This window comes from Taeniopygia guttata, chromosome 33 (genome assembly GCF_048771995.1).
Source record: "Taeniopygia guttata chromosome 33, bTaeGut7.mat, whole genome shotgun sequence".
Classification (NCBI taxonomy): Eukaryota; Metazoa; Chordata; class Aves; order Passeriformes; family Estrildidae; genus Taeniopygia; species Taeniopygia guttata.
This window is the reverse complement of record NC_133058.1, coordinates 942,315-957,166: the sequence shown is the minus strand read 5'-3', so window position 1 is coordinate 957,166 and position 14,852 is coordinate 942,315. Positions and strand designations below refer to the sequence as shown.

Here is a 14,852-nt window from a genome sequence, read left to right as displayed (position 1 = left end):
ATGGGGGAAAAACGGGGAAAAATGGGATTTGGGGGTGGGGAAATGGGGAAAAATGGGGAAAAAATGGGGAAAAATTGATTATTGGGGGAAAAATGGGGGGAGAAAGAGAAAAAAGTGGAAAAAATGGGAAAAATGGGGAAAAATGGGAAAAAAAGGGATTTGGGGGGGAAAATGGGGGGGATAAAGGGAAAAAATGGGAAAAAATGGGGGGGAATGGGGAAAAATGGGATTTGGGGGGGGGGAAATGGGAAAAAATTGGGAAAATGGGGGGGAAATGAGGGGAAAAAGAGAAAAAAGTGAAAAAAAAGGGATTTTGGGGGGAAAAAATGAGGGGGAACGGGAAAAATGGGGGAAAAAGTGGGGGGGAAGGGGAAAAATGGGGAAAACAAGGGGGAAATGGGGAAAATGGGATTTTGGGGGAAAAAAATGGGGGGGAAGGGGGAAAATGGGGCAAAATGGGGGGGGGGAAAAAGGGGATTTTGGGGTGGATATTTTTAATTTTGGGGTGTTTTTGGGGGTTTTTGGGGTCGCTGAACCCGTTTTTCCCCTCCCCAGAGCGCTCCCGCTGCCGCGTGGGGCAGATTTGGGGCAGATTTGGGAGTTTTGGGGCGGTTTTAACTGGATTTTGTTAATTTTGGGGTGGATTTTGTTAATTTTGGGGTGGATATTTTTAATTTTGGGGTGTTTTTGGGGTTTTTGGGGTCGCTGAACCCGTTTTTCCCCTCCCCAGAGCGCTCCCGCTGCCGCGTGGGGCAGATTTGGGGCAGATTTGGGGCAGATTTGGGAGTTTTGGGGCGGTTTTAGCTGGATTTTGTCTATTTTTGGCCGGATTTTGTTAATTTTGGGGTGGTTTTTTTTTAATTTTGGGGTGTTTTTTGGGGTTTTTGGGGTCGCTGAACCCGTTTTTCCCCCCCCCAGAGCGCTCCCGCTGCCGTGTGGGGCAGATTTGGGGCAGATTTGGGAGTTTTGGGGCGGTTTTAGCTGGATTTTGTTCATTTTGGGGTGGATTTTGTTGATTTTGGGGTGGATATTTTTAATTTCGGGGTGGATTTGGGGGTTTTTGGGGTCGCTGAATCCATTTTTCCCACTTTCAGAGCGCTCCCGCTGCCGCGTGGGGCAGATTTGGGAGTTTTGGGGCGTTTTTTTCTGATTTTGGGGTGGATTTTGTTCATTTTGGGGTAGATTTTGTTCATTTTGGGGTGGATATTTTCAATTTTGGGGTGGATATTTTTAATTTTGGGGTGGATTTTGGGGTTTTTGGGTCGCTGAACCCATTTTTCCCACTTTCAGAGCGCTCCCGCTGCCGTGTGGGGCAGATTTCGGGCACCCACGGCTGGTGGGGTCCCCGGGCCGATTTCCTGACGGAGCTGCCGCAGTGCCGCAGCCGCGGGGTCCCGCCCGGGCTGCACCTCCTGACCTTCCAGCACCCCAAAAACGAGTCCCAGCCCGACAAGGTGAGCCCCAAAAACCCCCAAAACATCCCCAAAAAATCCAGCGGAAAATTTCACCGGGAACCGGCCCCAAAATCGCTGCGAAAATCAGAAAAAATCCTCTTAAAATCGGATTAAAATTGGATTAAAATGGCCCAAAATCGAGTCCTGGAAATTCCCAATTTTTCCCAAAAAAATCGCTTTTTTTTCTGAAATTTCCCCCCTAGGTGTCACTGATCAGGAGCGCCACCATCACTCTGACCCCCCCAGGGGACGCAACTGGGGCTCCCAAACTGAGGGAAACCCCCCAAAAAATCAGCAAAAATTCCCACAAAACATCAAAAATCCCACAAAATTCCCGATTTTTCCTCAAAAATCCCAATTTTTCCCAAAAAAATTGCTTTTTCTTCTGAAATTTCTCCCCTAGGTGTCGCTGATCCGGAGCGCCACCATCACTCTGACCCCCCCGGGGGACGCGGCCGTGGCGCTGCAGTTCCGGGGTTTCCTGCACCCGCTGCTGGGCCCGGCCGGGCCCGGCCCCAACGTCTGGGCCCGGATCCAGCGGCTGGCGGTGGTGGCCCGGCTGGCCCGGGAGCCCAACTCCACCGAGCTGGTAAAAAACGGGAATTTTGGGAATTTTCGGGAATTTTTGGGAATTTTTGTTGGGATTTCGGGTGGTTTTGGGGCGGTATATTGGCGGTAAAAGGGAGTTTTAGGGGGGTTTGGGGGGGTTTTGGGTGGGGTTTTTGGAGATTTTGAGAAAAAAATGGGAATTTTTTGGGGAAATTTGGGAATTTTCAGAATTATTTGGGAATTTTTGGGATTTTTTTGGGAATTTTGGGGGATTTTGGGGAATTTTTGGGTTTTTTTTTATGGATTTTGGGTGGGGTCTGGGCCTGGATCCAGCGGCTGGCGGTGCAGGCCGGGCTGGGCAGGGAGCCTCAATTTGGTAAAAAATCCAGGAATTTGGGAATTTTTTTGGAAAATTTGGGAATTTTCAGAATTATTTGGGAATTTTGGGTTTTTTTTGGGGGAATTTTGGGGGATTTTGGGGAATTTTTTGGAGATTTTTGGATGGATTTTGGATGGGATCTGGGCCCGGATCCAGCGGCTGGCGGTGCTGGCCCAGCTGAGCAGGGAGCCTCAATTTGGTAAAAAAATCCGGGAATTTGGGAAAATTTGGGGATTTTTTTGGGAAATTTGGGGAATTTTCAGAATTATTTGGAAATTTTGGGGGTTTTTTGGGGGAATTCGGGGAATTTTTTGGAGATTTTTAGGGGTTTTTGGATGGATTTTGGATGGGATCTGGGGGGATCTGGGCCCGGATCCAGCGGCTGGCCGTGGTGGCCCGGCTGGCCCGGGAGCCCAACTCCACCGAGCTGGTAAAAAACGGGAATTTTGGGAAGTTTTGGGAATTTTTTTGGGGATTTCGGGTGGTTTTGGGGCGGTATATTGGAGGTAAAAGGGAGTTTTAGGGGGGTTTGGGGGGGTTTTGGGTGGGGTTTCTGGTAGTTTTGAGAAAAAAATGGGAATTTTTGGGGAAAATTTGGGAGTTTTCTGAATTATTTGGGAATTTTTTAGGATTATTTGGGAATTTTTTGGGATTTTTTGGGAATTTTTGGGGATTTTTTGGGAATTTTTGGATGGGATCTGGGGCCCGGATCCAGCGGCTGGCGGTGGTGGCCCGGCTGGGCAGGGAGCCTTAATTTGGTAAAAAGATCCGGAAATTTGGGAAAATTTGGGGATTTTTGGGGAATTTTGGGAATTTTCAGAATTATTTGGGAATTTTTTGGGATTTTGTGGGAATTTTTGGGGATTTTTGGGAATTTTTGGGTGGATTTTGGATGGGGTCTGGGCCCGGATCCAGCGGCTGGCCGTGGTGGCCCGGCTGGCCCGGGAGCCCAACTCCACCGAGCTGGTAAAAAACGGGAATTTTGGGAAGTTTTGGGAATTTTTGGGAATTTTTTGGGGGATTTCGGGTGGTTTTGGGGCGGTATATTGGAGGTAAAAGGGAGTTTTAGGGGGGTTGGGGGGGTTTTGGGTGGGGTTTTGGGTACTTTTGAAAAAAAATGGGAATTTTTAAGGAAAATTTGGGAATTTTCAGAATTATTTGGGAATTTTTTTGGATTATTTGGGAATTTTGGGGGATTTTGTTGGAATTTTGGGGAATTTTTTGGAGATTTTTGGGGTTTTTTGGATGGATTTTGGATGGGATCTGGGCCCGGATCCAGCGGCTGGCCGTGGTGGCCCGGCTGGGCAGGGAGCCCAACTCCACCGAGCTGGTAAAAAACGGGAATTCCGGAATTTTGGGAATTTTTGGGAATTTTTTGGGGGATTTCGGGTGGTTTTTGGGGATTTTTTGAGAATTATTTGGGATTTTTGGTTGGCTTTTGGATGGGATTTTGGGGTATCTGGGCCCGGATCGAGCGGCTGGTGTTGGGTGGCCCGGCTGGGCAGGGAGCCTCAATTTGGTAAAAAATCCAGGAATTTGGGATTTTTTTTTGGAAATTAGGGAGTTTTCAGAATTATTTGGGAATTTTTTAGGATTATTTGGGAATTTTTTGGGAATTTTTTGGAGATTTTTGGGGTTTTTCTGGTGGATTTTGGATGGGATCTGGGCCTGGATCCAGCGGCTGGCAGTGGTGGCCTGGCTGGGCAGGTGCCTGAATTTGGTAAAAAATCCAGGAATTTGGGAAAATTTGGGGATTTTTTTTGGAAAATTTGGGAATTTTCAGAATTATTTGGGAATTTTTGGGAATTTTGTGGGATTTTTGGGAATTCTTTGGAGATTTTTGGGGTTTTTCTGATGGATTTTGAATGGGATCTGAGGCCTGGATCCAGCAGCTGGCAGTGGTGGCCCGGCTGAGCAGGGAGCCTCAATTTGGTAAAAAAATCCGGGAATTTGGGAAAATTTGTGGAGTTTTGGGGAACTTTGGAAATATTCGGAATTATTTGGGAGATTTTGGGGAATTTTGGGGAAATTTTTAGGATTCTTGGGGGGATTTTTGGGTGGATTTTGGATGGGATCTGGGGGGATCTGGGCCCAGATCCAGCAGCTGGCGGTGCTGGCCCGGCTGAGCAGGGAGCCTCAATTTGGTAAAAAAATTTGGGAATTTGGGAAAATTTGGGAATTTTTTTTGAAAATTTGCAAATTTTCGGAATTATTTTGGAATTTTGGGTGTTTTTTGGGGATTTTTTGGGATTTTTTGGGATTTTTGGTTGGCTTTTGGATGGGATTTGGGGGGATCTGGGCCCGGATCCAGCGGCTGGCCGTGGTGGCCCGGCTGGCCCGGGAGCCCAACTCCACCGAGCTGGTAAAAAACGGGAATTTTGGGAATTTCGGGAATTTTTGGGAATTTTTGTTGGGATTTCGGGTGGTTTTGGGGCGGTATATTGGAGGTAAAAGGGAGTTTTAGGGGGGTTTGGGGGAGGTTTGGGGTGGGGTTTCGGTACTTTTGAGAAAAAGTTGGGAATTTTTGGGGAAAATTTGGGAATTTTCAGAATTATTTGGGAATTTTTTGGGATTATTTGGGAATTTTTGGGGATTTTTTGGGAATTTTTGGATGAGATCTGAGGCCCGGATCCAGCGGCTGGTGGTGGTGGCCTGGCTGGGCAGGGAGCCCAAATTTGGTTAAAAAATCCAGGAATTTGGGAAAATTTGGGAATTTTTGGGGAATTTTGGGAATATTCAGAAGTATTTGGGAGATTTTGGGGGATTTTTTGGGAATTTTGGGGGGTTTTTGGGGTTTTTCGGATGGATTTTGGATGGGATCTGGGGCCCAGATCCAGCGGCTGGCGGTGGTGGCCTGGCTGGCCTGGGAGCCTTAATTTGGTAAAAAATCCGGGAATTTGGGAAAATTTGGGGATTTTTTGGGGAATTTTGGGAATATTTGGAATTATTAGGGAATTTTGGCAATGTTTTGGGGATTTTTTGAGAATTATTTGGGATTTTTGGGTGGCTTTTGGATGGGATTTTGGGGGATCTGGGCCTGGATCCAGCGGCTGGCCGTGGTGGCCTGGCTGGGCCGGGAGCCTCAATTTGGTAAAAAATCCGGGAATTTGGGAAAATTTGGGGATTTTTTGGGGAATTTTGGGAATATTTGGAATTATTAGGGAATTTTGGCAAAGTTTTGGGGATTTTTTGAGAATTATATGGGATTTTTGGGTGGCTTTTGGATGGGATCTGGGGGGATCTGGGCCCGGATCCAGCGGCTGGCGGTGGTGGCCCGGCTGGGCAGGGAGCCTCAATTTGGTAAAAAGATCCGGAAATTTGGGAAAATTTGGGGATTTTTTGGGGAATTTTGGGAATTTTCAGAATTATTTGGGAATTTTTGGGGATTTTGTGGGAATTTTTGGGGATTTTTGGGAATTTTTGGGTGGATTTTGGATGGGATCTGGGCCCGGATCCAGTGGCTTTTGTGGAAAAGAAGGGTGAATTTTGCCCTAAACTCCCGGAATTTTGGTGGAAAAAAAGGGTGAATTTTGCCCTAAAATCACGGATTTTTTTTGTGAAAAAAGGGGAATTTTCTCCTGTAATGTGTGTATTTTGGAGCCGGGTAATTTTTGGGGGGATTTACCCGTTTTTTCCCTTTTCCCGCAGGAGGAAGTCGGCCGCTGGGGGGCGCAGCAGGAGCGGGAGACGCTCCCGGCCCCAGTTCCAAACCCCCAAAATTCCATCCAAAAACCGGGATTTTTGTGCTAAAAACTCGAAATTTTCACCTAAAATGTGGGAATTTTGGGGGGGGGGAAATGGGAATTTCCACCTAATTTTTGGGGGAAAGAACAGAATTTTGCTCTAAAAAAATCGGAATTTTGGCAAAAAAATCAGAATTTTCCCCTAAAATCCTGTATTTTTTTTGAGGGAAAACATGGAATTTTCCACCTAAATTCTGGGAATTTTGGAGGGAAAAGAGCAGAATTTTGCTCTTAAAAATTTGGTATTTTGGTGTAAAATCCTGGAATTTCTGCTGTAAAAATCGGAATTTTGCCCTAAAATCCTGTAATTTTTTTGAGGGAAAACATGGAAATTTCCACCTAAATTCCGGGAATTTTGGGGGAAAACGGCAGAATTTTTCTCTAAAAAAATCGGAATTTTGGCATAAAATTCAGAAATTTCTGCTGAAAAAAGGGTGAATTTTGGCCTAAAATCCCGGAATATTTGTGGAAAAAGTCGGATTTTTTTCCTGGAATGTGTGAATTTTGGAGCCGGGTAATTTTGAGGAGGGGGGATTCGGAGCCGGATAATTTTGGGTGGGGGTCTCACCGTTTCTTTTCCCTTCCCCGCAGGAGGAGTTGGGCCGCTGGGGGGCGCAGCAGGAGCGGGAGACGCTCCCGGCCCAATTCCAGCCCCCCAAAATTCCATCCAAAAACCGGGATTTTTTTGGGGAAAATCTCGGATTTTTTGCCTAGATTGTGTGATTTGGTTCCGGGTAATTTTTGGGGGGATTTACCCGTTTTTTCCCTTTTCCCGCAGGAGGAGGTGGGCCGCTGGGGGGCGCAGCAGGAGCGGGAGACGCTCCCGGCCCCAATTCCAAACCCCCAAAATTCCATCCAAAACCGGGATTTTAGCACAAAATCCCGTAATTTTGAGGGGAAAAAAGGGGAATTTTCTCCTGTAATGTGTGATTTTGTTCCGGGTAATTTTTGGGGTGGTCTCCCCGTTTTCTGACTCTCTTTTCCCGCAGGAAGAAGTCGGCCGCTGGGGGGCGCAGCAGAACCAATTCCAAACCCCCAAAATTCCATCCAAAAACCGGGATTTTTGTGCTAAAATCCCGGAATTTTTGTGCTAAAATCCCGGAATTTTTTGTGGAAAAAAAGGGTGAATTTTGGCCTAAATTCCTGGAATTTTTGTGGGAAAAGAAGGCTGAATTTTGCCCTAAAATCCTGTAATTTTTGTGTAAAAAAAGGGTGAATTTTGAGCTAAAAGCTTGGAATTTTGGCCTAAAATCCCGGAATTTTTGGTGGAAAAAACTGGGATTTTTTGCCTAGATTGTAGGAATTTTGTAGCCGGATAATTTTGGGGGGATTTACCAGGTTTTTTTCCCTTTTCCCGCAGGAGGAGGTCGGCCGCTGGGGGGCGCAGCAGGAGCGGGAGACGCGCGCGCTGCGGCGGCCGCGGCCCGAGCGCCTCTTCGGGCGGGCGGCGCGGGGCAGCCGCTTCCTGCTGCAGGTGGAGGCGCTGCTCAACGCCTCGGGCGGCCAGAGCAGCGAGCTCACCCTCACCTGGGACCGCACCGGCGTGCCCGGCGGCAGCGTGAGTGCCCGGGGAAACATTGGGAATTTTTTGGGAATTTTGGGAATTTTTGGGAATTTTTTGGGGGGTTTTCTGGCACATTTCGGGTCAATATATTGAATTTTTGGGCCATTTTTGGCCATTTTTAATGGGTTTTTTGAGTCATGACAGGGAATTTATGGGGGTATTTTGGTCCCTGGAGGTCTCCAGAAGTAGCAAAAAAAGTTTGGGAATTTTTCAGAATTTTTTGGGATTTTTTTCAGGCATTTTTGGGTCAATATATTGATTTTTTGCCAATTTTAGCTAGTTTTTGGGTCATTATAGTGAATTTTTAGGAGCATTTTGGTCCCTGAAGGTCTCCAGAAGTAGCAAAAAAGTTCAAGAATTTTTTAGGATTTTTTTCCAGGGCATTTCGGGTCGATATATTGAATTTTGGAGCTTTTTTCGGCCATTTTTGGCGATTTTTAATGGGTTTTTTGGGTCCTTATAGCGAATTTTTACAGAGATTTTGGTCCTTTGAGAGTTTCAGAAGTAGCAAAGCAGGTGGAGGCGCTGCTCAACGCCTCGGGCGGCCAGAGCAGCGAGCTCACGCTCACCTGGGACCGCACCGGCGTGCCCGGCGGCAGCGGGAGTGACCGGGAGAAAATAGGGGATTTTTTGGGAATTTTTGGGAAGTTTTTGGGGAATTTTTTCGGGTCGTTTCGGGTCGGTATATTGAATTTTGGGGCTTTTTTCGGCCATTTTTGGCCATTTTAAATGGAGTTTTTGGGTTGTTACAGCAAATTTTTGGGGGTATTTTTGTCCAGAGAGAGCTCCAGACGTAGCAAAAAAGTTTGGGAATTTTTCAGAATTTTTTGGGATTTTTTTCAGGCATTTTTGGGTCAATATATTGATTTTTTCAGCCATTTTTGTTGATTTTACATGAGTTTTTTGGGTCGTTATAGTGAATTTTTACAGAGATTTTGGTCTCTGAACGTTCTCAAAAGCAGCAAAAACGTTTGGGAATTTTTGGGAATTTTTTTGGATTTTTTCCGGGCCGTTTTGGGTCGATATATTGATTTTTTCACCTTTTTCAGCCATTTTTGGCGATTTTAAATGGATTTTTTGGGTCGTTATAGCGAATTTTTGGGGGTATTTTGGTCCTTTGAGAGTTTCAGAAGCAGCAAAGCAGGTGGAGGCGCTGCTCAACGCCTCGGGCGGCCAGAGCAGCGAGCTCACGCTCACCTGGGACCGCACCGGCGTGCCCGGCGGCAGCGTGAGTGCCCGGGAAAAAAATAGGGAATGTTGGGGAATTTTTGGGAATTTTTTCAGGTCATTTCGGGGCGATATATTGAATTTTGGGGCTTTTTTCGGCCATTTTTGGCCATTTTTAATGGATTTTTAATGGGTTTTTTGAGTCATGACAGCGAATTTTTGGGGACAATTGGTCCCTGAAGGTCTCCAAAAGTACCTAAACAATTTCGGAATTTTTGGGAAATTTTTGGGATTTTTTTCAGGCATTTTTGGGTCAATATATTGAATTTTTGACTATTTTTAGCTAGTTTTTGGGTCATTATAGCGATTTTTTTCAGAGATTTTGGTCCCTGAAGGTCTCCAGAAGTAGCAAAACAGTTTGGGAATTTTTCAGAATTTTTTAGGATTTTTTCCAGGGCGTTTCGGGTCGATATATTGAATTTTTCGCCTTTTTTCAGCCATTTTTGGTGATTTTAAATGGATTTTTTTGGTCGTTATAGCGAATTTTTGGGGGTATTTTGGTCCTTTGAGAGTTTCAGAAGTAGCAAAGCAGGTGGAGGCGCTGCTCAACGCCTCGGGCGGCCAGAGCAGCGAGCTCACGCTCACCTGGGACCGCACCGGCGTGCCCGGCGGCAGCGTGAGTGCTCGGGGAAACATTGGGAATTTTTTGGGAATTTTTGGGAATTTTTTGGGGGGGTTTCCGGGGTGTTTCGGGTCGATATATTGAATTTTTGGGCCATTTTTGGCCATTTTTAATGGGTTTTTTGGGTCCTTATAGCGAATTTTTAGGAGGATTTTGGTCCCTGAAGGTCTCCAAAAGTACCTAAACAATTTCAGAATTTTTGGGAATTTTTTGGGATTTTTTCCGGGCCGTTTCGGGTCAATATATTGAATTTTTGACTATTTTTGGCTATTTTTTGGATCATTATAGCGAATTTTAAGAGGATTTTGGTCCTTAGAGAGCTCCAGAAGTACCTAAACAATTTCAGAATTTTTGGGAATTTTTTGGGATTTTTTCTGGGTTGTTTTGGGTCATTATAATGAATTTTAGGCCTTTTTTGGGCGATTATAGCAAATTTTTTTTTTCCTTAAAATCTCCATTTTTCCCCCAAACTCCCATTTTTCCCCAAAACCCCCAATTTTCCCTTTTCCCCCCAGGAAATCTCCTTGTTTTGGTTATTTGGGCTGATTTTGGTGCTTTTTGGTACCATTTTAGGTGATTTTAGGGCCATTTTAGGTGATTTCAGTGCCATTTTTCCAGGGTTTTTTCCCCCAAAATCCCAATTTTTTTCCCCCAAACTCTCATTTTTCCATCCCAACCCCCCAAATTTCCCCTTTTTCCCCAGGAAATCTCCTTGTTTTGGTTATTTGGGCTGATTTTGGTGCTTTTTAGGGCCATTTTGATCCATTTTAGGGCCATTTTAGGTGATTTTAGGGCCATTTTAGGCGATTTTAGCGCCATTTTTTCAGGGTTTTTTTCCCCCAAACTCCCATTTTTTCCCCAAATCCCCCTTTTTTCCCCAGGAAATCTCCTTTTTCTGGATCTTTCTGTGTTACTTTGGGAATATTTTGGGACCATTTTGATCCAGTTATGTGATTTCAGTGTCATTTTTTCAGGGTTTTTTCCCCCAAAATCCCAATTTTTTCCCCCAAACTCCCATTTTTCCCCAAATTTCCCTTTTCCCGCAGGAAATCTCCTTTTTTTGGTTATTTGGGCTGATTTTGGTGCTTTTTGGGACCATTTTGATCCATTTTAGGGCCATTTTAGGTTATTTCAGTGCCATTTTTTCAGGGTTTTTTCCCCCAAACTCCCAATTTTTCCCCCAAAATCCCAACTTTTCCCATTTTTTCCCAGGATATCACCTTTTTTTGGTTATTTGGGCTGATTTTGGTGCTTTTTAGGGCCATTTTAGGTGATTTTAGGGCCATTTTAGGCGATTTTAGGGCCATTTTAGGCGATTTTAGGGCCATTTTAGGTGTTTTTAGGGCCATTTTTTCAGGGTTTTTTCCCCCAAAATCCCAATTTTTTCCCCCAAACTCCCATTTTTTCCCCAAATTTCCCTTTTTTTCCCCCAGGAAATCTCCTTGTTTTGGTTATTTGGGCTGATTTTGGTGCTTTTTAGGGCCATTTTAGGTGATTTTAGGGCCATTTTAGGGCCATTTTAGGTGATTTTAGTGTCATTTTTTCAGGTTTTTTCCCCCCAAAATCCCAATTTTGATCCATTTTAGGTGATTTTAGGGCCATTTTAAGTGATTTTAGTGCCATTTTTTCAGGTTTTTTCCCCCCAAAATCCCAATTTTGATCCATTTTAGGTGATTTTAGGGCCATTTTAGGTGATTTTAGGGCCATTTTAGGTGATTTCAGTGCCATTTTTTCAGGTTTTTCCCCCAAAATCCCAATTTTGATCCATTTTAGGTGATTTTAGGGCCATTTTAGGTGATTTTAGGGCCATTTTAGGTAATTTTAGTGCCATTTTTTCAGGGTTTTTTTTCCCCCAAAATCCCAATTTTGATCCATTTTAGGTGATTTTAGGGACATTTTAGGTGATTTTAGGGCCATTTTAAGTGATTTTAGTGCCATTTTTTTCAGTTTTTTCCCCCCAAAATCCCAATTTTGATCCATTTTAGGTGATTTTAGTGCCATTTTTTCAGGGTTTTTTCTCCAAAAATCTCCATTTTTTGCCCCAAACTCCCATTTTTCCCCAAATTCCCCTTTTTTCCCCAGGAAATCTCCTTTTTCTTCCTGGAGCCGTTCCGGGGCCCGCCCGGGGGGTGCCCGCGCCGCCCGTCCTGCCTGTCGTGCCTGGCGGATTTGGGGTGCGCCTGGTGCCCCCCCAGCGCCTCCTGCCACCCCCGGGACCCCCCCCCGGGCACCCCCGGGCCCTGCGCGGGTTTTGGGGGGCCCCGGCTGGTGCTGCACCCCCAGAGCTGCGTCCTGTGCGAGGAGCACCGCGACTGCCGCAGCTGCGCCGCGGTCTGCACCCCAAATTTCGGGGGGTTAGAGGGGATTTTGGGGGGTCTGGGGGGGATTTTGGGGGAAATTTGGGGGGTTTGGGGGTGTTAAAGGGGGTTTTGGGGGGGTTAAAGGGGATTTTAGGGGAGAATTTGGGGGGCTAGAGGAGATTTGGGGGGCTTAAAGGGGATTTTGGGGGCTCTGGGGGCGAATTTGGGGGGTCTAAAGGAGATTTTGGGGGGTCTGGGGGGAAATTTGGGGGGGTTAAAGGGTATTTAGGGGAGAATTTGGGGGGCTAGAGGAGATTTTGGGTGGTCTAAAGGGGATTTTGGGGAGAATTTGGGGATCTAGAGGGGATTTTGGGGGTCTGAAGGGGATTTTGGAGGGTCTGGGGGTGTTTAAAGGGGATTTTCGGGGGGTTAAAGGGGATTTTGGGGGGTCTGGGGGTGTTTAAAGGGGATTTTGGGGGGTCTGGGGGTGTTTAAAGGGGATTTTGGGGGGATTAAAGGGGCTTTTGGGGGGGTTAAAGGGGATTTTGGGTGTTTCAAGGGGATTTTGGGGGGTTAAAGGGGGTTTTGGGGGGCCCCGGCTGGTGCTGCACCCCCAGAGCTGCGTCCTGTGCGAGGAGCACCGCGACTGCCGCAGCTGCGCCGCGGTCTGCACCCCAAATTTCGGGGGTCTGGGGGGAAATTTGGGGGGTCTGGGGGTGTTTAAAGGGGATTTTGGGGTGGTTAAAGGGGGTTTTGGGGGGTCTGGGGGTGTTTAAAGGGGATTTTGGGGGGGTTAAAGGGGGATTTGGGGGGTTAAAGGGGGTTTTGGGGGGCCCCGGCTGGTGCTGCACCCCCAGAGCTGCGTCCTGTGCGAGGAGCACCGCGACTGCCGCAGCTGCGCCGCGGTCTGCACCCCAAATTTCAGGGGGGAAAAGGGGAATTTGGGGGAAATTTGGGGGGTTTGAGGGGTCTAAAGGGGATTTTGGGGGGGTTGGGGGGGTTTAAAGGGGATTTTGGGGGGTCTGGGGGGGTTTAAAGGGGATTTTGGGGGGTCTGGGGGGAAATTTGGGGGGTTAAAGGGGATTTAGGGGAGAATTTGGGGGCCTAGAGGAGATTTTGGGGGGTCTGGGGGTGTTTAAAGGGGATTTTGGGGGTGTTTAAAGGGGATTTTGGGGGTGTTTAAAGGGGATTTTGGGGGTGTTTAAAGGGGGTTTTGGGGGGTCTGGGGGGAAATTTGGGGGTCTAGAGGGGACTTTGGGGGGTCTGGGGGGGTTTAAAGGGGATTTTGGGGCGTTTAAAGGGGATTTTGGGGGTCTAGAGGAGATTTTAGGGGGTCTGGGGGGAAATTTGGGGATTCTGGGGGGAAATTTGGGGGTCTAATGGGGATTATGGGGGGTTTGGGGGATTTTGGGGTAAATTTGTGGGATTTTGGGGTGTTTAAAGGGGGATTTTGGGGGGGGATTTTTGCGGATTTGTAACATCTAAATATGGGATTTTTTTGGGTCTGGGGTCTTTGGGGTCGGGGATGTTTTGGGGCTGTTTTTGGGGTCGGGGATTTTTTCGGGGTCCGGGATTTTTTTTGGGGGGTTTTTTGGGATCGGGGATTTTTTTTGGGGGGGTTTTGGGGTCCGGGGATTTTTTGGGGGGATTTTGGGATCGGGGAGTTTTTTGGGGGGGTTTTTTGGGTCCGGGATTTTTTTGGGGGATTTTTATGGTCCGGGTTTTTTTGGGTCTGGGGTCTTTGGGGTCCGGGATTTTTTTGGGGGGTCTTTGGGATCCGGGATTTTTTTGGGGGGGATTTTGGGATCGGGGATTTTTTTGGGGGGGGTCTTTGGGGTCCGGGATTTTTTTGGGGTCGGGAATTTTTTGGTGGGATTTTTGGGGTCGGGGATTTTTTTGGGGGGTTTTTTGGGTCAGGGATTTTTTTGGGGTCGGGGATTTTTTTTGTGGGGGTTTTTTGGGGTCTGGGATTTTTTTTTGGGGGGGTTTTGGGGTCCGGGATTTTTTGGGGGGGATTTTGGGATCCGGGATTTTTTTTGGTGGGGTTTTTTGGGGTCGGGGATTTTTTTGGGATCAGGGATTTTTTTTTTGGGGGGGTTTTGGGGTCTGTGATTTTTTTTGGGTGGGGGGATTTGGGATTTTGGGGTGACCCCTCCCCAATTTCCCCCCAGGACCCTTTCTGTGAGTGGCAGACCCTCGGACCCCCCGACTCCAAACGGGGCGACTTCGTCTGCAGCCGGCGGGGCCGGGACGGGGCGGCCGTCAGGGACCCCCAAAAGTGCCCCCCCCTCTGCAGCAGGTGAAATTTGGGCAATTTTGGGCAATTTTGGGACATTTTGGGATTTTTTGGGGTTTTTTTGGGCTCTTTTGATGCTTTTTTGGGTGGTTTATGGTCCTGGAAGGTCGGAAAAACGCCGGGTTTTTTTTGGGGAGGGGGATTCCCTGGTCTCCCCGAATTTGGGGAGGGGTCTCAGGAGTCTCAGGAGTCTCTGAGTATTTTGGGGAGGGGTCTCGTGGATAATTTGTGGCTCTTTTGGGCTCTTTTTGGGCTCTTTTGATGCTTTTTTGGGCGGTTTGAGGTCCTGGAAGGTCAGAAAACCACCGGGGTTTTTTTGGGGAGGGGGATTCCCTGGTCTCCCCGAATTTGGGGAGGGGTCTCAGGAGTATTTGAGTATTTTGGGGAGGGGTCTCAGGGGTAATTTGTGGCGGTTTGGGGCTCTTTTGATGCTTTTTTGGGCGGTTTGAGGTCCCGGAAGGTCAGAAAAACGCCGGGTTTTTTTTGGGGAGGGGGATTCCCTGGGCTGCCCCAATTTGGGGAGGGGTCTCAGGAGTCTCAGGAGTATTTGAATATTTTGAGGAGGGGTCTCAGGGGTAATTTGTGGCGGTTTTGGGCTCTTCTGGGGCTATTTTGATGCATTTTTGGGCGGTTTGAGGTCCCGGAAGGTCAGAAAACCGCCGGGTTTTTTTTGGGGAGGGGGATTCCCTGGTCTCCCCCAATTTGGGGAGGGGTCTCA

The 14,852-nt window shown here is 47.1% G+C and overlaps 1 protein-coding gene across 1 annotated transcript in view; it reads left to right on the top strand.

The window, feature by feature from the left end:
* Positions 1-14,852, top strand: part of MEGF8 (multiple EGF like domains 8) — a 120,544-nt gene that overhangs the window by 37,082 nt on the left and 68,610 nt on the right. The window contains exons 14-19 of the mRNA XM_072920700.1: positions 1,291-1,454; positions 1,858-2,043; positions 7,486-7,683; positions 11,621-11,892; positions 12,698-12,743; positions 14,010-14,137. Coding sequence (XP_072776801.1) covers positions 1,291-1,454; positions 1,858-2,043; positions 7,486-7,683; positions 11,621-11,892; positions 12,698-12,743; positions 14,010-14,137 — 994 coding nt within the window. The remainder of the gene's footprint in view (positions 1-1,290; positions 1,455-1,857; positions 2,044-7,485; positions 7,684-11,620; positions 11,893-12,697; positions 12,744-14,009; positions 14,138-14,852) is intronic.